This window comes from Naumovozyma dairenensis, chromosome 3, assembly GCF_000227115.2.
Source record: "Naumovozyma dairenensis CBS 421 chromosome 3, complete genome".
Lineage (NCBI taxonomy): Eukaryota > Fungi > Ascomycota > Saccharomycetes > Saccharomycetales > Saccharomycetaceae > Naumovozyma > Naumovozyma dairenensis.
The window spans coordinates 244,495-267,530 of NC_016481.1; the positions used below are offsets into that span (position 1 = coordinate 244,495).

Here is a 23,036-nt window from a genome sequence, read left to right on the forward strand (position 1 = left end):
ATTACATTCAACAAAAACCACCTGTATAACTTCTCTATTACCTTGGAGTTCACAGCCTTGATAAGTCTTCATCCTATATTTTTGTGTCAAAGTTCATAACAAATTCATGAAGATCCATCCATAAAGACCCTCAGAATGGCCAGGAACTTCAAGGCTCTCTTTACCGACGCCCAATTCATTGATGTGGTATAGTAACTCATCCGAACTATATAATTTCTCTTTACATGCAGAGAATGAATGAGTAATCATTCGAAGCCCTGAGGAGCTGATATCTTGGCGCGCTAGGCCACTCTATAAAGGGCAGTTTTTTGACCCAAGAAGTTCTTAAGGAGGAGTTAAAATTATAAAATTTTAATAAGAGTGACACTAGGTATCCAAATGGAAATATAGCACGTCCATTTCTTTGACAAGTAAGGTTACTTTTTCTAGTGACGCTAAGGGAGATTCTTAATTAAAGCTTAAAGCTTGGAACTATAATCGACTACCTGCTTCTTTGAATAGTTTGTGTATATGTATGTACGTAAATAGAAGCACGAACACGTTCTTCCACGGAATGAACTCACACCTTCTCTTATATGCACTCCTCGGAGTATCTCATTTAGGTAAATAATACATAAAAGAATAAATGAGAAAGTAATCATGAACTTTGATTACGTAATTTTCGAAAAGAATAAGCGAGATGTTGCACGTATCTTACTTACAAGTTATTTAGTATTTATCTAATCTCATATACTTAACGTGTATGGATTCCATGATGAGGCTAGACGGTTGACACTTTTTTGGGGAACGGCTTGAAAGCTGCTTTCGTAGGTAACCAACCAGTTGACATCACTACTTAGCGAATCAATGCGTCAACAACAAGGTCAGATTCCTTTTAACTCGATCTTTGTACCTACTTCTCGTATGTTGCTCGAAAATACACCGTTTTCAAGTTTCTTTTACGGATAAACAACCTATGGAAAAACGTGGTCATACTTGTCATAAATACTATTCCGTCCAGTAGTCCGGCAGCTTTGATTCGAAGTACGTAGGAAAAGTAAAAATTCTGACTCTCATGATAATGAAAAGGATTTTCAAGTTTTTACCTTTTCTACCTCCACAATCAGGCCTGGGACGGATAGGATTTTTGGTCTGTCCTAAGGGATTTCGGGCCTACCCTACCTTTTTTCAATCCCCGGTGAAAATATTTAATCCAGTCCTAATCCTATCCTAACCCAAACTCTATCCTAATCCAATCCATTTTTTTTTATTATATAATTTATAAGAAAATACTATAAAAATCATATTATACGACTATTATTTTTCAATTTTTTTCCCAATCCATGCCCCGATCCATGGCCAGAATAGACCAACCCTGTTCTCAATCCATAAAATTTGATTTCTACCCTACCTTTTTTTCAAACTTTTCACGCCCAATCCTTGCTTTTTCAATCCATTAATCCTAATCCGTCCAGGACTGTCCACAATGTACGTACGTACATTATCAGATTGTCCACGGAAGCTGCCAAGGTTATTCCGAGATTTCTCCCTTATCTTCGTTAAACACCGGGAGGGGAGGGGATTCAGATTATTCACCACAGCCACGCCCAACTAATTTCATTCCCTCCGTGGAGCATTTATTTATCCGTGGAGAGCAAAAGTCTGTCCCCGGGGGAAACAAAAAAACTAAAAAAACAAACAAACTAAACTTTCCACGGAGAATCAGTAAACAACCGTACGTACGTTTCTCTGAATGGGGTCCTTGACTTGGAATAGTCAGCATTTCGGCTACGTTGCTTTCAGGGAACGTGGGACTTACCCAATCCACGGAAGGGCAATTTTTCCCTCGTTTCCCTTTTTTTTTTCCTTCGTCCGTGGATGTTCCTTTCCCTCTCTCTGTTGATCTATTAGCTAAGCTGTTCACTGAGACACTTTAGAAAAAAATAGGATCTTATTAGTATTTTCCAGTTGGGCTCCGGATATTTCTTCGGATATGGCGCAGACTTTTTTGATATCTGTTCTTTCTCTCTGGAATTAGCAACAAACAACAAACAAGATCTTACTAGAGGAATAATCAAAAATCGTATAAATAACAATCCCATTTCTGGAGGAAGTTTTAATATCTTGCCTCTTGGTTCCTTGGTTTCGTTTTATTTTCATCTCAGAATAAAACCATTAACATAATTGATTAAGTCGGTTGTTGACAGGAAAAGTTTAAAAAGTTCTAAATTAATATAATTTTTTTCAAATAACTAAAGTCAACAATTTTGCTAAAAAACCAATTAACGATGTCTGAGAAACCTGACATCGCTGAAAATTCTGCATCTATTGATGATGATGCTTCATCTTCTCAAAGTAACCTACACGAATATCATGGGTTCGATTATGATGCTGAACAACGTGTTAGAGACCTAGCCAGATCTTTAACTCATCAAAGCGGTAACATCTCCACTTACTCTAATCAAGATGCTGCTACTGAATCCATATTCACTCCTGATATGGAAGGTATTAATCCTATTTTTACAAACAAAGAAGCTGAAGAATATAATGAAAAATTAGATCCTACTTCGGAAAATTTCTCCAGTAAAGCTTGGGTTCAAAATATGGCTAATGTCGTCACTTCTGATCCTGAATTTTACAAACCTTACTCATTAGGATGTGTTTGGAAAAATTTAAGTGCTTCCGGTGAATCCTCTGATGTCGCTTATCAATCTACTGTTTTAAATATGCCATATAAATTATTAAACTCAGCTTTCAGAAAGGCTCGTTCTACTAAGACTGAAGATCGTTTCCAAATCTTGAAGCCAATGGATGGTTGCTTAAATCCAGGTGAATTATTAGTCGTCTTAGGTAGACCAGGGTCTGGCTGTACTACGTTGTTGAAATCAATCTCTTCAAATACTCATGGTTTCGATGTTGGTGAAGATTCTGTTTTATCATACGCTGGGTTTACTCCTGATGATATTAAGAAACATTATCGTGGTGAAGTCGTTTATAATGCTGAAGCTGATATTCATTTACCTCATTTAACCGTTTATGAAACTTTATACACTGTGTCTAGATTAAAGACTCCACAAAATAGAATTAAAGGTGTCGACAGAGATACTTTTGCAAGACATTTGACTGAAGTCGCTATGGCTACTTACGGGTTATCACATACAAGAAATACCAAAGTTGGGGATGATTTCGTTAGAGGTGTTTCCGGTGGTGAAAGAAAGCGTGTTTCCATTGCTGAAGTTTCCATTTGTGGTTCTAAATTCCAATGTTGGGATAATGCTACTAGAGGTTTAGATTCTGCTACAGCTTTAGAATTTATTCGTGCATTGAAGACTCAAGCTACTATTGCTAGTTCTGCCGCCACTGTCGCCATTTACCAATGTTCTCAAGATGCTTATGACTTATTCGATAAGGTCTGTGTCTTGGATGGTGGTTATCAAATCTACTTTGGACCTGGTAATGAAGCCAAGAAATATTTCGAAGATATGGGTTATAAATGTCCAGACAGACAAACTACTGCTGATTTCTTAACCTCTGTCACAAGTCCTGCTGAAAGAATAATAAATCCAGACTTTATTAAAAGAGGGATCGCTGTTCCTCAAACGCCAAAGGATATGGGTGAATATTGGTTAAAATCTCAAAATTATAAAGATCTAATGAAAGAAATTGATCAGAAATTGAATAACGATAACATAGAGGAAAGTCGTACTGCTGTCAAAGAAGCTCACATTGCTAAACAATCCAAAAGGGCAAGACCATCTTCTCCTTATACAGTTAGTTACATGTTGCAAGTCAAGTATTTACTGACCAGAAATTTTTGGAGAATTCGAAATAATGCTGGTGTTAGTTTATTTATGATCATAGGTAATTCTGCTATGGCATTCATTTTAGGTTCTATGTTTTACAAAGTTATGAAAAAAGGTGATACATCTACATTCTATTTCCGTGGTGCTGCCATGTTCTTTGCTGTTTTATTCAATGCATTTTCATCTCTATTGGAAATTTTCACTTTATATGAAGCTAGACCTATCACTGAAAAACACAGAACATATTCTTTATACCATCCAAGTGCTGATGCCCTTGCGTCCGTATTCTCTGAACTACCAACTAAATGTATTATCGCTGTTTGTTTCAATATTATCTTTTATTTCCTTGTCGATTTCAAGAGGAATGGTGATACCTTCTTTTTTTATTTGTTAATGAATGTTCTTGGTGTTTTATCTATGTCTCATTTGTTTAGATGTGTCGGTTCTCTTACTAAAACTCTATCAGAAGCTATGGTACCTGCATCTATGTTATTATTGGCTCTATCTATGTTTACTGGTTTTGCTATTCCAAAAACTAAAATGTTAGGTTGGTCTGAATGGATTTGGTATATTAACCCTTTGTCTTATTTATTTGAATCTCTAATGATTAATGAATTCCACGGTCGTAGGTTTGCATGTGCACAATTTGTTCCATTCGGTCCTGCTTATGCAAATATCAATGGTACTAATCGTATTTGTTCTACTGTTGGTGCCGTTGCAGGTCAAGATTATGTTTTAGGTGATGATTTCGTTAAGGAAAGTTACGGTTATGAACATAAACACAAATGGCGTTCTTTAGGTATTGGTTTGGCTTATGTTATCTTCTTCTTATTTCTTTATTTGGTTCTTTGTGAATTTAACGGTGGTGCTAAGCAAAAAGGTGAAATCTTAGTCTTCCCTCAAGGTATTATCAGAAAGATGAAGAAACAAGGGAAAATCCAAGAAAAAAAAGCTGCTGGCGATATTGAAAATGCTGGTGGCTCTAACGTTAGTGATAAACAATTATTGAATGACACTTCTGAAGATTCCGAAGATTCTAATAGTGGTGTTGGTATTTCTAAATCCGAAGCTATCTTCCATTGGAGAAACTTATGTTATGATGTTCAAATTAAGACTGAAACTAGACGTATCTTGAATAATGTCGATGGTTGGGTCAAGCCCGGTACTTTAACCGCATTAATGGGTGCCTCTGGTGCTGGTAAGACTACTTTATTAGATTGTTTAGCTGAAAGAGTTACAATGGGTGTTATTACTGGTGAAGTTTCTGTTAACGGTCGTTTACGTGATGAGTCATTCCCAAGATCTATTGGTTATTGTCAACAACAAGATTTACATTTAAAGACTTCTACTGTGAGAGAGTCTTTAAGATTTTCTGCTTATCTTCGTCAACCTTCTGATGTTTCAATTGAAGAAAAGAACAAATATGTTGAAGAAATTATTAAGATTTTAGAAATGGAAAAGTATGCTGATGCTGTCGTTGGTGTTGCTGGTGAAGGTTTAAATGTTGAACAAAGAAAGAGATTAACTATTGGTGTTGAATTAGCTGCTAAACCAAAATTACTAGTTTTCTTAGATGAACCAACTTCTGGTTTAGATTCACAAACTGCTTGGTCTATCTGTCAGTTAATGAAGAAATTAGCTGATCATGGTCAAGCTATTTTATGTACTATCCATCAACCTTCTGCTATTTTGATGCAAGAATTCGATCGTCTATTGTTTATGCAACGTGGTGGTAAGACAGTGTATTTTGGTGACTTAGGTAAAGGTTGTCAAACTATGATTGATTACTTTGAAAGAAATGGTTCCCATAAATGTCCTCCTGATGCTAATCCTGCCGAATGGATGTTGGAAGTTGTCGGTGCTGCTCCTGGTTCTCATGCAAATCAAGATTATTATGAAGTTTGGAGAAATTCTGCTGAATATAAAGCCGTTCATGAAGAATTAGAATGGATGGCTACCGAATTGCCAAAGAAAAGCCCTGAGACATCTGCTGATGAACAACACGAATTTGCCACTAGTATTCTCTATCAATCAAAACTTGTTTGTCGTCGTTTAGGTGAACAATATTGGAGATCCCCAGAATATCTATGGTCTAAATTCATTCTAACTATTTTCAATCAATTATTTATTGGGTTTACTTTCTTCAAGGCTGATACATCATTACAAGGGTTACAAAATCAAATGTTAGCTATTTTCATGTTTACAGTTATCTTCAATCCAATTCTACAACAGTATTTACCAACGTTTGTTCAACAAAGAGATTTATATGAAGCTAGAGAACGTCCATCAAGAACCTTTTCATGGTTGGCATTTATTATTTCTCAAATCGTTGTTGAAATTCCATGGAATTTATTAGCTGGTACTATTGCCTATTTCATTTACTATTATCCAATTGGGTTCTATCGTAATGCTTCCGAAGCAGGTCAGTTACATGAAAGAGGTGCTTTATTCTGGTTATTCTCTTGTGCTTACTACGTTTACATTGGTTCAATGGGTTTGATGTGTATTTCATTCAATGAGATCGCTGAAAATGCTGCTAATACTGCATCTTTAATGTTTACAATGGCTTTATCTTTCTGTGGTGTTATGACTACTCCATCAAATATGCCAAGATTCTGGATCTTTATGTACAGGGTTTCTCCACTAACTTATTTGATTGATGCTTTATTATCTGTTGGTGTTGCCAATGTTGACGCTCATTGTTCAGATTATGAATTATTAAGATTTGCTCCAGCCAATGGTATGACATGTGGTGAATATATGGCTCCATATATCCAATCTGTTGGTACTGGTTATTTGAAAGATTCATCTGCTACTGATGAATGTGCATTCTGTACTGTTTCTGATACAAATTCTTATTTGGCATCTGTTAGTTCACATTATAAGAATAGATGGAGAAATTTTGGTATTTTTATTTGTTTCATTGCATTCAATTATATGGCTGGTATTCTTTTCTATTATTTGGCAAGAGTTCCTAAAAAGGGCAATGGACTATTTTCTAAATTCAAGAAATAATAATAATACTAATTGCATCTTTTTCTCCAACTAATTAATTAACTATTCTTTTCCAGACATTAAATTTTTTTGATATGCTAAAATTCATAGTATTTAAATTTTCTTATATATAATAATAATTTATAGATTTTAACAAGATACCATTTTTTTTTTTTCAATTTTATTTTCGCTCTTGTTTACGATATAAGTAAAATTTGTATTCACGAATTGTGTACCCTCAACTGTATTTAGATATATAGGTTGTATAGGATATTTTATGACGTTTTATGATTCAATTAATCTATGTAAAATATCAACTGTTTCTTGAGGGGATGCAATCCATAAAGTACATCCTGCTAATCTAGCTTTAAAGTCATTTGCCGATCCCATTGGAGCAAATTGGTCACCTACATGTAATGTTTCACGAGGTTTAATTGGATTTGTTGGATCATAATAATGTTGAAGAGTTGTAATACCTAAATTTTTCCCACCAATATCACACCAAACGTCACTACCACCATCGAAGCAACTAAATTGAATATGATTACTAGGTGGGAAACTTTCTAAATTATTTTGTAAAGTTAACACAATTTCTTCTAATTGTTCCCTTGCTAATTTCACAGGAACATTAGATTGTAAACGTTCATCATATCTTCTACCTGGTACAATCCCCACGGCACGTTTCTTTCTTATGATAGGTACTTCTTTCGGGATGTTTAATCTTCTTTTCAAATTAGTTAGAGTTCGTTCAGCGAAATCTAAAGTCATTTCAATATTTTTTTGAGACCAATCTTCCATTACAGGTAACATCCATTCTTCCTTTTCAATAGCTATGAAACCGAATGAATCACTTTGATCTTCATTTTCATAATAACGGAAAAGATAATTTGATTCACCACCCATGATAGTCAAGTTACTCTTTTGTTTTACAGTTAATGATTCAGAATTATGTAATGCATTAATTAACCCTTTCAATCTTCTTTCATAAGTGGAAGCATCATCATAACCAGCAGCAGTGACGATCCCGACTCTAATGTCACATTTCAATAATTTCAAAATGTAAGGTATAACGGGGTTTGTATCGAACAAAGACCCACCATCTTCATACAAAGTGACATCACCATCAAAAGTTACCAATTTCAATCTATTACCATTTTTAATCTTTCTTTGTTTAATGAAATGTAAGATTTGTGCTGTATTCAATATATTTCTAATGTCATTGAAACTGGGGGCAACCATCCTTCTTGCTGAGATTCTTTTCCTATAATCATCAGAAAGGAATGCCTCTTCTAGGGGTAACTCCGTGAAGAATGTTCCAATTGATGGGACTAAAAGATTCAATCTTGATTTACCCATTATTGCGTATGTTTTTTTCGTTTCCACATCACCTCTCTCAGCGTCACTGTCATCATTGTTTGCATTTTCCTCCTCGTCGTTGTTTGTATTTTCCAATTCATTTTGGAAAGCTTGATCGAATTCAATCTTATTTTGAATCAATCGTTCAATATCTTTAAAGATATCTGCATATTGTGATTTAACTCTTTGTGTAGTAACTAAATCATCATCATTATCATCCTGTGATGAGATGTTGGAAATTGCATGCAAGACGAAAGGAGCGGCAAGGAGTCCCTTTATCCAGTCAATGAATTCATCCTTCCTGTGAGATTTCAAATGATATTCTACTCTGTATCTTGATGACATATTTTCTCTTGATCGTTTTCTGTTCCTAATGAGTGCAGTTGCTGTCGTTGACTGCCTGTACCTGTTGTTTTCTTCCTTCTTTTCTATCTTATTGTGTCTTCCTGGTTTTGGACATGACATACCATGGTATGTTGCATGTACAACGACGCCCTTTATTTATATTTTCTCTAAGGAGATAATGCCCTGGAGAAGATTCGAATAGCCGCCGCCAAATAAACCGCCACCCACCAAACAACGATATGCTTGGCTTGTATGTTTTGATCAATAAGATGATGAAGATGAAGAAGTCAAGCGTAAAATGAATTGGGAATACAAAGGATCTATGCATAAACCACTGGTGTAACGTCGCCTTCACGTGAATCCTGGTATTTGCTAGGTTCCAATGTATGCCACCAGTCAGAAGGACACCGAAGATATCGCTTGAGAGTTTCTAAACGTTTGTATTCGACTGAAGCATGAGGAAACAAACCATCCAATAAGCCAAACCTGGGGGAACCATACTCTAATATATTGATAATCCTGTTATTACGCTAATAATATATATAAGCGAATGGTAAGAATATATTAATTACATTTATAATTATATTTTATAACTATACTTTATAAGTATCTATTAGTATCTACCGTTTATGGTAGAAAATCCGTTACGTTAAAAGTTAGCGCCATCACGAACAACTCCGAAAAGAAGAGATAACTTCTATTATTATTATTATTACTATATAAGAACAAAAAAAAGTGTATAAGTTGTCGCAAGTCATCGATGAGTATTCTTCTTCACCAACAATAATACTTCAACACAACGCATATTATCAAGTGAGTGAGTGAATAAAGCCGCTATTAACAGTACTCTCATAGTATAGCAGTATTATACAAAGAGCATAAGCTAAGCAGAAAACCATACTTTACTCAGTACGTTCAATAAAATTACACAAACACATACGAGCTTTCAAACTGTGTATTATTTATATCCTTAGTTCCGTTGTATCATTAAGATAATTTTAGAAACCAAACCTTCCCAATCAATAAACAACAAACGAAAAAATGTTTTCCTATCTATTCCAGTTCGTTATTTTTATCTGTTTAACAGTGATTCCTTTCATAATTACAATGGAAACTATTTCCTCCTATGAAACGATGAAACAACCAACTATTTATTTTAGTGATACCAACAAAGAAACAATCAACGTAGCACGACAAACCAATACTTCTAACTTAAATACTTTGTTGTTGAAATTTTGGGTTCTATCCATTTTCTTCCAAATTATTTTACCAAAGACACCGATCATCAAATCCATTTATTCATTAATCCCGTTACATTTATCTATCGTCTCCCTAATCTCTTTAACGTTATCATACGAATTAATTTGTCATTTTAAAGACAATGCCATGATCCAAAAACAAAAAAACACTTATTTAAATAAACTATATGACAAGTTCAATGCACCTTCAGTCTCAAGTTGGGACCTGATCTCTTCCTTATTCTATACACAAACCTCTTCTTTGAATAATGATTTCATCTTTGGCAAGTTGACTGAATTTATAATTACTGTTCCTGAACTTTGCAAATTATCAAATCCAAGAATCGTCTCTTCGTGCTATAATTATTTGGAATATAAAATCATTAGCAAGAGCTCTTCATTGGTTGCTCGTTTATTCTTCTTCAATAACAATAAGAAAAGGAATAACAAAATGCAATCAACAAGACATTCAAATATTATTGATATCTCAAAATTAGAAAATATCCCATTGACAAATTCATATTCCCGTTCTCATACTAATAAAAATAATGCTAACATTTTACAACAAGAACGAGATGAGGAGGAAGAGTATGATTTGTTAGAAGATTTATGATCTCAAATGGTTTTTGCCCTATTGTTAGTTAGTCCCCAAAGTTGTGTTTTATTATATTATCTTATATTATCTTATATTTTTATATATTCATTAAATTCGTATATACTCTAGTATGTATATTCTTTTATATATTCTTTCATATATATATTGTTTTGGTAAAGTTCTGTAAAAAAGTTACTTAGAAATAAAAAAAAGGAAATCATAAAATAAGTTAATAATGAATTTCATTTCATTTCTAAACTCCAACAAAGCTCAAAAGGAACAGCTACATTCAGAAAAGAACCTAATATATATTTATTATTCTATTCCGTCATTCCTTTTTTATTGGTGAATTCGTTCTTATTCACTATGATGCTTATTTTTACCCTTTCTTGAATGTTTGACCTTCAACTACGTGGTGTCTCCATAACATTATCCAAGCATGACTGCGAATCACACAAAAAATTCAGCAACCGAAAAGATTTCAGCGTTTTCCTTTTCTTAGGACATCCCTGATATATTTGTGGTGACCCAATATTTAGCTGACACTCAATTATGGTTAGATAATGTTGGGAAGACACCACACAGTTGGAATCTTTTGAAAGTCAAGGGTGTAAAAAAGTACCGTAGGGTAGATACTGATTAATAATATAATCAATCGCTACTGAAAATATTGTCCATCCAGCTGATTCAAGAAATGAATGAATGAATGAATGAATGAATGAATGATATGCTTCTGAAAATTGATCTACTTTCTTTATCAAAGAAAAACACACATCGTGCGATTATGATTAATATAAAATATCTTTAAGGAGTTCTTGAGAAGTTCTGATACAGAAAACTGAAACGGCTGCTGAAATGAGTTTCTGCTGCTGGTTTGGAATTAGAAACCTAATATACTATTTGAGTGCATTCTTTAGCCAACCATCTATCCAAGATAATCCCACTCTTAGAGAATATCTCTGGCATATAAATGGAAGATACACAAAAATTTATCCTGGAAATCCTCAATTATAATTAACTTTTGAAATTATCTTTTTAATCATAATTACATTATCCGTAGAAGCTATAAGGAAGATTTCTGATGCATATCTACTACCTTGAGGCTCCTCCCCCCCCTGGCATTTGTATTGATAAGAAAGCTTTTCGGAGAAGATTTTGAAGATATTTGAACCAATAACTAATATTAAGAAAACAGTGCCAAAGTTACTTTACTGTATGGATTGGGCACACCTAATTACAACTCAGAATGATGATCATGTTAATATGTCTTACAAGATACAGAAGACACCAGTCCTCATTATAAAGGTCTCAGACTCTAAGCGCTTCCATTTGCCATTCCTTTTTAGACTTGACGTAGAGAGGACAGATTGCGATTGGGACTAAAGCAAAGAAACTTTATTGAAATTACTTCTAAAATGTCTTGGTGGAGATGCAGCGTTACATTTCAAAATAATATCAATGCTTAGGAGGTGAGACAAACATGATCAAAAGCCAGGAAGCATATCAGTTAGTGTATGTTCCATTGGGAAGATGTCACCAAATTTGATTTACTGCAACTACTTACTCAATTAAATTGCTAGCAGTTTTTCTGAAGAAATAATAAGTTGCTTAGTTCATCACATAAATGGAACATCACTACATCCATCTTGTATAAATTCTTGCACAACTGTGGAGTAACATGTAATGAATAGGCATGTAATAACTCGTTATTGAAACAATGGAGTGCTTATCTTAGTATTGCTTCTTTGGATTGAAGATTTAATTTTCGTTATAAACAGTTCTTGTTCTCAAGGAGATGATGGAGTAACGAAAAATTGCCTGGATGAGTTTATTTCAAGCTCTTTTTTTTTTTTTTTGGTCTATTACCAATCGCAACATTCAAGGGTTTCTGAATGAGAGCAACGCCCTGGATTACAGGAATATTACCATATATATGCACCGCTTTTGTAAGTTAATACCAACGGAGTTTACAATGATTGGAGTCCGCATTCACTTCTATCAATGCAATCTCTTATTCTTCTTCATCTTCTTCATCATGCGTCGTTGTCTATATACGTATTATTTCCCTGTTCATGTATATTTTTCAAAACGTTTCACCGTATTTAATGATAAAATTAAAAATATCACCTTGCACGGAATTGTAGAAAATTTGGTGGCGAAAAAATTCCAAATAATCAATTAATGCAATAGAAGTCTATTATGGTACACCAAACGGTAGACTATTATAACAACAGACTGGTGAATGATCAAACTATTCCGGTTAAAGATAAAGAAGAAGGAGGAAACTGGACACTTTGTGGAAAATCATCTTCTCTATATCATCTTTTAACCATTAAGTACCGGGCACTTGCTTCTTTTCCATCTGCATAGAGACCTTCAAGTGATAAACTAAACAAAGTACTTATCCATCCATCCATCCATCCGTTCTTTATTGTATTATTATTTTTATTATTGTCATCATCATTTATTATCATACCATAACATATTATACCATCTCATCACTATTATTTATACCACCATTCCTTAAAACTTAAATATAAAAAGCCAAAAAAAGGGAATACTAGGAAATAAAAAGAGCATACATATACACACACACAAACGCAAATATACCACGCAACAACCAAACAGAATGTCAAACGAACAAGGACAAGAAGAAGAATATTACGATGATGAAGCATACGGTTTCGAAGATGCAAATGCTCCAATCACAGCAGAAGATTCATGGGCAGTAATCTCATCATTCTTCCGTGAGAAAGGTTTAGTTTCCCAACAATTAGACTCATTCAATCAATTCGTCGATTATACTTTACAAGATATCATCTCTGAAGATTCTACTTTGATCTTGGAACAACTAGCTCAACATACTACGGAATCAGATAATATCAGTAGAAAATACGAAATTAGCTTTGGGAAAATTTATGTGACAAAACCAATGGTTAATGAATCTGATGGGGTTACTCATGCTTTATATCCACAAGAAGCACGTTTACGTAATTTGACTTATTCTTCAGGGTTATTCGTAGATGTTAAAAAGAGAACTTATGAAGCAGTAGATGTCCCAGGAAGAGAATTGAAATATGAATTGATTGCAGAAGAATCTGAAGATGATAGTGAAAGTGGGAAAGTTTTTATAGGTAGATTACCAATCATGTTAAGATCTAAAAATTGTTATCTAAGTGATGCCACTGAATCTGATTTATATAAATTAAAAGAATGTCCATTCGATATGGGTGGTTATTTCATTATTAATGGGTCTGAAAAAGTTCTAATTGCTCAAGAACGTTCAGCAGGGAATATCGTTCAAGTGTTTAAGAAAGCTGCTCCATCACCTATCTCTCATGTGGCAGAAATTAGATCCGCTTTAGAAAAGGGTTCCAGATTCATTAGTACTTTACAAGTGAAATTATACGGTCGTGAAGGTAGTTCTGCTCGTACCGTTAAGGCAACTTTACCATATATTAAACAAGATATCCCTATCGTTATTATCTTTAGAGCTCTCGGTATTATTCCAGATGGTGAAATTCTAGAACATATCTGTTATGATGTTAATGATTGGCAAATGTTAGAAATGTTAAAACCTTGTGTGGAAGATGGGTTCGTTATACAAGATCGTGAAACTGCATTAGATTTCATTGGCCGTCGTGGGACTGCATTAGGTATCAAGAAGGAAAAGAGAATTCAATACGCTAAAGATATTTTACAAAAGGAATTCTTACCTCATATAACACAATTAGAAGGTTTTGAAAGTAGGAAGGCTTTCTTCCTTGGTTATATGATCAATAGATTGTTATTATGTGCTTTAGATCGTAAAGATCAAGATGATCGTGATCATTTTGGTAAAAAAAGATTAGATTTGGCAGGTCCATTATTAGCACAACTTTTCAAAACTTTATTTAGAAAATTGACTAAAGACATTTTCCGTTATATGCAAAGAACAGTGGAAGAAGCAAACGATTTCAATATGAAATTAGCCATTAATGCTAAGACAATCACTTCAGGTCTTAAATACGCTTTAGCAACAGGTAATTGGGGGGAACAAAAGAAGGCAATGTCTTCAAGAGCTGGTGTGTCTCAAGTCTTGAATCGTTATACTTATTCATCAACATTATCACATTTAAGAAGAACAAACACTCCAATTGGTCGTGATGGTAAATTAGCAAAACCACGTCAATTACATAATACTCATTGGGGGTTGGTTTGTCCTGCAGAAACTCCAGAAGGTCAAGCGTGTGGGTTAGTCAAGAATTTATCATTGATGTCATGTATATCCGTCGGTACAGATCCAATGCCAATTATTACATTCTTAAGTGAATGGGGTATGGAACCATTGGAAGATTATGTCCCACATCAATCTCCTGATGCTACAAGAGTTTTCGTTAACGGTGTTTGGCATGGTGTTCATAGAAACCCTGCAAGATTAATGGATACATTAAGAACTTTAAGAAGAAAAGGTGATATTAATCCAGAAGTTTCTATGATTAGAGATATTCGTGAAAAGGAATTGAAAATTTTCACAGATGCAGGGAGAGTTTATAGACCATTATTTATTGTAGAAGATGATGAATCATTAGGTCATAAAGAATTAAAGGTAAGAAAGGGTCATATCAATAAGTTAATGGCTACAGAATATCAAGATATTGAAGGTGGATTTGAAGATGTAGAAGAATATACATGGACATCGTTATTAAATGAAGGGTTAGTAGAATATATTGACGCTGAAGAAGAAGAAACAATCTTAATTGCTATGCAACCAGAAGATCTTGAACCACCAGCGGTGAATGAAGATGAACCTATGGTAGATGATTTAGACCCTGCTAAACGTATTAGAGCTGTACAACATGCAACAACGTTTACACATTGTGAAATTCATCCTTCAATGATTCTTGGTGTAGCAGCATCTATTATTCCATTCCCCGATCATAACCAATCTCCACGTAATACTTACCAATCTGCTATGGGTAAACAAGCTATGGGTGTTTTCTTAACAAATTATAATGTACGTATGGATACTATGGCTAATATCTTATATTATCCTCAAAAACCTTTAGGTACTACTCGTGCTATGGAATATTTGAAATTTAGAGAACTTCCCGCAGGTCAAAATGCTATCGTTGCCATTGCATGTTATTCAGGGTATAATCAAGAAGATTCTATGATTATGAATCAATCATCTATTGATCGAGGATTATTCAGATCATTATTTTTCAGATCATACATGGATCAAGAAAAGAAATATGGTATGTCTATCACTGAAACTTTTGAAAAACCACAACGTACCAATACTTTAAGAATGAAACATGGTACATATGATAAATTAGATGATGATGGGTTAATTGCTCCAGGTGTAAGAGTTTCAGGTGAGGATGTGATTATTGGTAAGACCACTCCAATATCGCCAGATGAAGAAGAACTAGGGCAAAGAACAGCATATCATTCCAAACGTGATGCTTCCACACCTTTAAGAAGTACTGAAAATGGTATTGTGGATCAAGTGCTAATAACAACGAATCAAGATGGGCTAAAATTTGTCAAAGTTCGTGTTAGAACGACGAAAGTTCCACAAATTGGTGATAAATTTGCGTCTCGTCATGGTCAAAAGGGTACAATTGGTATTACGTATCGTAGAGAAGATATGCCATTCACAGCAGAAGGTATTGTTCCTGATTTAATTATCAATCCTCACGCTATTCCATCTCGTATGACTGTGGCGCACTTAATTGAATGTTTGTTAAGTAAAGTTGCTGCTTTATCAGGTAACGAAGGTGATGCATCTCCATTTACAGATATCACAGTGGAAGGTATTTCCCGATTACTACGTGAACATGGGTATCAATCTCGTGGGTTCGAAGTTATGTATAATGGTCATACAGGTAAGAAATTAATGGCTCAAATTTTCTTTGGTCCAACATATTATCAACGTTTAAGACATATGGTGGACGATAAGATTCATGCAAGAGCTCGTGGTCCAATGCAAGTGTTAACTAGACAACCTGTGGAAGGTAGATCAAGAGATGGTGGGTTAAGATTTGGTGAAATGGAACGTGATTGTATGATTGCCCATGGTGCTGCATCATTCTTAAAGGAAAGATTAATGGAAGCTTCAGATGCCTTTAGAGTTCATGTTTGTGGTAATTGTGGGCTGATGTCCGTTATTGCTAAATTGAACCATAACCAATTTGAATGTAAAGGTTGTGATAACAAAATTGATATTTATCAAATTCATATTCCATATGCTGCTAAATTATTATTCCAAGAATTAATGGCCATGAACATTACTCCACGTCTATATACAGATCGTTCAAGAGATTTTTAATCCACATCATACAAACAAGAAATGAAAATATTACGATGAACTCTGCATAAAATTACTAAAAAGGTATGCAACCCTTTGTTAAATCTATTAAACTATCAAAAGATGATTGTTGTCTAATAAATTGACTTTTTCTATATAGTATATAAAAACAAAAAATAAAAACGAACAACTCATATAATTCATTAAAACCAAAAAGTAAGACAAATAATATTAAAAACGAAACACCTTTATATTAATTCTTACTGAGAGTTAGTTACGATATAGATATAGTTCAATGATCCCGATTCGTCATTTTAAAAACACTATTTATTATATACAGGGAGTGCTAATCAGGGAGTTCAATACTTAAATATATCATTTGTCCACTTACTGAGAATTTTGAACTTTTTCTTGTGTAGTCTGAGAGCCTGCTATCTTTCCTGATGGCACTAAAGGAGGTTGTTCATATGCAAATGCTAGGATATTATTAGTATAAGGATGTTCACTGCCATCAAACACTTTCAATCGTTCCAATCTTGGTTTCCTTAACTTATTTTTCGGTAACATCCCACTCACAGCTTTCCTCAATACCTCCCCGTAACCTTTATTTGCAACTATTGTTTCCATAGTTTTCAGCTTTAAAGAACCTGGTCTAGAAGTATGAGACCAATAAGTCTTTTGTTCCATTTTCTTACCAGTAACACGTAATTTTTGGCAGTTCGTCACTACGACATAATCTCCACAATCTTGAGATGGATGAAAGACAGGCTTGTGTTTCCCCATCAATGTAATCGCTATAGCTGATGCAACTCTACCGAGGGTTCTCTTATCTTGTGCCAAATCGACATGGTGCCATATCCTTGCAAACGCTAATCCGGTATGACCTATTTTCTGTGACATTTCTTCTACTTATAATTATCTGCCTCCTTTTCTAGTTCCTTTTAATGAATAAGTGCACTGGTTGATATATAGCACAATCGGTATTGAGCAGTTTTCCTCCTTGACTTCTTGTTAAAGAGCTAATATCCAAATTTTGCCTTATTTCTACACTTACTTCAACTATTGAAATATTTCGCGGTTATTTTAACGTTCGCCAATTAAGTTTTAAAGTACAATTACAGGATGACTACAAGATCTCTTTTCTTCGATAACCAAAGAGAAGTAAAGATAAAAGTTTACAGGAAAAATTGCATTATACACCCAGCTTCTATTAGTACACTGAAACAATATATTAGTGGTTTTCACAGTTAATTTTGCTCCATAAAGAAAAATTCGCTATAGAACTCAATCTCCATTAATAAATTAAGAGGAGAGTATGCAAGGGATATTGCACGTTCTTAGTCGAAATGCCTACCCACAAATACTTATTAAACCTGCTATATTACTTCCCACGTTATTTCTCGCTACGAAGAGAAGAACCTATTCTTCAATACTGCGTAGAAAACATGATATAAAATCCCATTCACTGCCGTCTGCGTTTTCGACAGCTCTTCGATCAGTACGACCAATACCTTCAATACGATCTATCCATAATTACAGTCCCATTTTCCAAGAAAATTTGCGAGACAAAAAGCCCATATCTCCGCAAGGTTTAATCGATAACAAGTCTCAATCATCAATATCAAAGAAAATGACTTCAAATAATATTAAGCAAACAACGGCTGAAGGATATCTGCCGACAAGTTCAACTAAAAGAAAAACATCGTCGATGGTATCCAGGCTTTGTTGGCTTATCTTTGGTTCCATCACTCTCTTTATTACATTACCGTACGCCATGGATACAGATACGGTTAAATCATTAATCAATAAAACTATACATAATGCTGTTTTCATTCAGTTAAGACACCTAAATAATAAAATAAATTCCAGTCCACATAGTGCAGATCACAAATTACGAATTAATCTAAAGTTCAATAAAGCGTCCATTTGCGATTGGAAACAAAATCTCATTAAATTTGATGACGTTATGATTACCGTAGCGCAAGAGCACGGAAATGATCTTAATTGCAAAATTTATCAAGTCACCATTTCTTTATCTATTAAGAAGTGGTTTAATGGGAACGGATTAGTCAATGACGTTAGTATCTTCGGACTAGAAAGTGATTTAACTTCCATTGACAACAGTTTTGATGATAACAATAATGGATTGATTGAACAATTTATTCAATGCTCCAACTATGAGTTTGGTACAGTTAAAATCAATGATTCATTTCTCAAGCTTAACGAGAAGAAATTTTCCATTTTCAATTTAGAGTTGAATAAATTAAGGTTATCAAAGTTACTTCTGGATTTTTTGAACGCGACTGTGATAACAGGGTCGATTAATAATTCATTATTTTCATTACATAAGAGACAACATAAATTGACCAACTTAAATGATGTTCGAAAGGATTTATCACCGTCTTTCCAAAAGATCACTAGAATAAGATTGAACACAATTAACGTCAATGATCTGGGATTATCTAAAACTAAATCATATAATTGGATCAAAGATGGAAATGTGGAAATCATACTTGATATGATGTTGCCTCAGAATGATGACCATACAATAACGACTTCCACACGTAATCAAAATAAGTATATGATTATGGATTTGAAATTCAAATTCAAAGATTTGAAAGCCCACTTACCAGCAAGACCTCCATCATTACCAACCACTAACGAACCAATCATTTCATTAGAAGAGTTAAAACCAGTTATCGGATACATCAATTTGCAAAGGATTTTGGTCAATACTATGAAATCTCATGAACCTAATATCGATACTAGTAGTACTTATATAACTCTGAATTCTCCAATGTGGAATTCGCCAAATGTTTCCATCCAAAGGAAAAAGTCAATGCTAATGAATAATAATAATAGTAATAAGAATAATAACCATACAAATACCAGTGAGAAGAACAATAGTACGATCATAAAGAATAATGACAACAAAGGCATTACCATAAATAATGATAATGAAATAATTTTAAATTGTAAAATAGTAAAAAATATGGTCGATTTTGAAAATAAGATTTCATTCAAACAAACAGGCATTTATGATCAATTAACACTGGAATTATATGATGATTTAACTAGGATTGTTGAAGAATGGGAATATAAAAATAAGAATGATTGGATAAACCAATGGGGGACTACTTTTGCATCACAATTATTATTATTTGGGTTTGGCGCCATAGTATAATCCCCACCCACGTAAGCATATACATACAGCCCTAGAAGGACTACACACACACGCTTGTATTTATATATATTTTGTTTTTTATTAAATATCAATCAATATTCTCTGTCAGAATGTCTGTTACATGAGTGATGCAGCTCGTAATAAAAGTCGAATAATTCGCCTGATATAGCAGAACAAGTAACTGCAAAATGCTAAAATAGCTGAATGCACAGATAATCCAGATAAGGCAGGTCAATAGGTATAATAGCTGTGAATGAAGTCTAGTTTCTTATTTTCATCTAGAATAGGCTTACCTGTCAACTTGTCTATTTTAATAATTGGCATAAACATCTGACGTTCCTGAGTTCTTGATTTGGAATCATTTTTCTTATTCTTATCAGTTGTGGAAGATATCGGTTTTGCACCAATTCCTAATCCATCAGGGTGTGACTGTAGTTCATGAGGTAACCGTTGCTTTTTCTTCCTCTGTAATCTTTCTCGCTTTTCCTTTTCGTTTTCTTCATCACTATTCCATCCCATACCTCTTAATAATGCTTTCCCAAACTCTTCTACTGGAACATCAATATATTGATCTTCATGTGGAACATTAGGTAATGAAGTCAGATCAGCTTCTAATGATTCTTCATTGCTATCGTTTAGAATGTCCGATATTTTAGTCACATTTCCAGGAACAATTATCATCTTCTTTGCCCTTTCTTTTTTAGCATGTTCAAGTTCTTCAGCCTCATTATCAACATGAGTTAACTTAATGACCTGTGTTGAAGTTGTTGAATGTCTATCGTCATTGCTATGACTAGTTCCAAATAAATCTGTTCCTTGAGACTTTTTTACATTCTTCTTCTTTTTCACTTTTGATTTAGTATTAAGTTTGCTCTTTTTATTCGTTTGTAGACTTATAGAGAAACCCTCCATTAATTTAAATAATTGTTCTTACGTATTGGTTTATACAACCTTTATTTCTCATCACACGTATTCTTTGTTTGATAGTCCAAGGCTGTAACTTAAATTTGCAATAAAATATCATAAATATATATATATATATATCAGTAGTTTTTCAATTTAGCCGCCAAACTAAACTTTGGTGATAAACCCTTTTATAGACAGAACATTCAGAGCAAGTAGAATACAATCATAGTTTAGTAACAAAACTTATCCAGAACCAATAAATTCATGGATGGAAGATTATATATTCACTATGAGTTTCGATATATAGTCATATTTTTACATTGTCCGTGGAAGGGGAAGTCTGTATTACAAATTTTCTTGCTTAGATGCTTAAAAAAAGATATTATATTTTAGTATTAGCCCTTTTAATTTGATTATTTCTCCAGCAGACTGTGATGCTACATTCAAAAAAGATATCGTTCACTCATAACGCTACGTCATATCGAATTTTATGAACTGAGCATTTCATACACATGCGAGAGATAATTTGTGAAATAGTCAATAGCATGCCACATCATCAATAATATAGCAGCACACGTCGAAATGCTGATATAATCATATAATGTTTCTCAGTAAGACAAACGCCTAGTTTCTTGTTACATTGAAAACGGACAGTCCAAATGTAATTCCATGATCTAGATCTAAATGTCTCCAAGAATAAACATTTGTCTCTTCAATATATATAGTTCCATTTAATGTTAAAAACTCATTTTCCACTCCTTTGGGAATAATTACTTTAATCACCGTATCAGCATCATTTTGGTCTTGCAGTATTGTTTCTATTGTATCATATAATATTTCAACATCGCATCCTTTCATATCAAACACATAATCATGTGTCTTGTCCAGTTCACTCACATGGTAATTATTCTTATCATTTATGACTTGTAAGTTTGGATTCATGTATAACCAAGTCGGAGGAGAATAAGTTTTCCACCAAATTTCTCTTGATGTTGAATTAGCACGGGAATTTTCCATCATTATTGGTATTATACCTGATTGATGGAATATTCCTACAATTATTCCCATGATTAGATTGAAAATTATCCATTGTATGACGATGAGTTTTTTAACTTTTGTTGATCTGATAATGTGTAAGTCTTTAATTGATATAATCACGGAGGTTATTATCAATGGTGTCAATGGAATTAGGAAACGTAATTCTTGATGTTTAAAAGATGATAAGATTAATAAAGTGGAAACGATTGATAATGTTGATAATGATTTCCACGTTTTGATGATAATGTATGGGAATATTAAGAATAATGGTCCAATAATCTGTGGTAAATTAATTAATAGATGTGTATATCTTGAATGAAGTCCATGTAATGATAAATTCGATTCATTTAGATTATATTTTATATTGTTTAATGGTGTAATTATCCATTTTGTAGGATCTACTGTTAGAGTGTAGTTATCATGATAAAGTATTGAATCAATTTGAATGGACAAAAATGAGACAATAGTGAATGAAGTGATTAAGTAGAGTAAATATTTCCAATTGGCTTTTTTTGAATAAAATTGGATAAACAATTTTAAACTTGGCAATAAAATGAATGAACCAAATGTCATTCTATTGAATGTACCAATTGATATTAAACATCCTAATAGGATTGATAATCTTGTGTTATTTGTTGTAGTGTGATGTTCTGATAATATTTTCTCATATAAGGATAAGACTAATAACAAGATTATGGTCTCTGTAGAATTGGAAAAGGTATGAGATTGATAAGTCCATGTGACATAAGAAGATAATATAATTATGAAACCCAATTTTCTATTCTTCTTCGTATTATTATTATTCTTCAAGTAGAACTTCAAAGTGATAATGTAAATGATATAAGTGTATAATCTTGAAGAATATAATATGATCAATGGATTCTTGTGAACATCTATTGCGTGTTTCAAAAAATAAAATAAAGGACCATAAAATAAATACAAGGGGACAAAACTTCTTGCTGGATTAATTGATTGGAATTCCCATGGTATGGTTCCCTTTATGTTGAAAAATCTTATTGTAAGAATTTCTAATGATTGGAAATGCTCATCAGGATGAATGTATGACGGTTGTAAGGCAATTATGATTCCTATAAGGTATAGAAAATATTGCAATGGCCTATATAGCATAGTTCTACTTTGTGAAATCAATTCTTTATTTTCTTATTTACTTCAGCCCCTACCTGGAGAAGTGATAATTGATTGATTTCAATTTTGTTCCAGAAAATAGTTTCAAGGCAAATAGAACAAAGCAGTCCAAAACCGATATTTATGGACAAAAATGTTGAGTATTGAAATATTTAGAATC

At 33.5% G+C, this 23,036-nt stretch overlaps 8 protein-coding genes across 8 annotated transcripts; 4 read left to right on the plus strand and 4 right to left on the minus strand.

The window, feature by feature from the left end:
• Positions 1–2,267: 2,267 nt before the first annotated feature.
• PDR5 (ATP-binding cassette multidrug transporter PDR5) lies at positions 2,268–6,797 on the plus strand (the record flags this gene model as incomplete). The annotated part of the gene is made up of 1 exon (XM_003668978.1): positions 2,268–6,797. The coding sequence occupies one exon, from the start codon at positions 2,268–2,270 to the stop codon at positions 6,795–6,797; it is 4,530 nt and encodes a 1,509-aa protein (XP_003669026.1).
• Positions 6,798–7,061: 264 nt separating this feature from the next.
• ISN1 (IMP 5'-nucleotidase) lies at positions 7,062–8,597 on the minus strand (the record flags this gene model as incomplete). Its single annotated transcript, XM_003668979.1, has 1 exon — positions 7,062–8,597. One exon carries the CDS (start codon positions 8,595–8,597, stop codon positions 7,062–7,064), a length of 1,536 nt encoding a protein of 511 aa, XP_003669027.1.
• A 921-nt stretch (positions 8,598–9,518) lies between these two features.
• On the plus strand, positions 9,519–10,328 carry ATG40 (Atg40p; the record flags this gene model as incomplete). The annotated part of the gene is made up of 1 exon (XM_003668980.1): positions 9,519–10,328. The coding sequence occupies one exon, from the start codon at positions 9,519–9,521 to the stop codon at positions 10,326–10,328; it is 810 nt and encodes a 269-aa protein (XP_003669028.1).
• Positions 10,329–12,939: 2,611 nt separating this feature from the next.
• Positions 12,940–16,623, plus strand: RPB2 (DNA-directed RNA polymerase II subunit RPB2; the record flags this gene model as incomplete). The annotated part of the gene is made up of 1 exon (XM_003668981.1): positions 12,940–16,623. One exon carries the CDS (start codon positions 12,940–12,942, stop codon positions 16,621–16,623), a length of 3,684 nt encoding a protein of 1,227 aa, XP_003669029.1.
• A 366-nt stretch (positions 16,624–16,989) lies between these two features.
• On the minus strand, positions 16,990–17,502 carry MRPL23 (mitochondrial 54S ribosomal protein uL13m; the record flags this gene model as incomplete). The annotated part of the gene is made up of 1 exon (XM_003668982.1): positions 16,990–17,502. One exon carries the CDS (start codon positions 17,500–17,502, stop codon positions 16,990–16,992), a length of 513 nt encoding a protein of 170 aa, XP_003669030.1.
• A 415-nt stretch (positions 17,503–17,917) lies between these two features.
• MDM32 (Mdm32p) lies at positions 17,918–19,786 on the plus strand (the record flags this gene model as incomplete). Its single annotated transcript, XM_003668983.1, has 1 exon — positions 17,918–19,786. The coding sequence occupies one exon, from the start codon at positions 17,918–17,920 to the stop codon at positions 19,784–19,786; it is 1,869 nt and encodes a 622-aa protein (XP_003669031.1).
• Positions 19,787–20,017: 231 nt separating this feature from the next.
• On the minus strand, positions 20,018–20,698 carry SPP2 (spliceosome ATPase-activating subunit SPP2; the record flags this gene model as incomplete). Its single annotated transcript, XM_003668984.1, has 1 exon — positions 20,018–20,698. One exon carries the CDS (start codon positions 20,696–20,698, stop codon positions 20,018–20,020), a length of 681 nt encoding a protein of 226 aa, XP_003669032.1.
• A 618-nt stretch (positions 20,699–21,316) lies between these two features.
• Positions 21,317–22,858, minus strand: SMP3 (glycosylphosphatidylinositol-alpha 1,2 mannosyltransferase; the record flags this gene model as incomplete). Its single annotated transcript, XM_003668985.1, has 1 exon — positions 21,317–22,858. One exon carries the CDS (start codon positions 22,856–22,858, stop codon positions 21,317–21,319), a length of 1,542 nt encoding a protein of 513 aa, XP_003669033.1.
• Between the last annotated feature and the right edge of the window lie 178 nt (positions 22,859–23,036).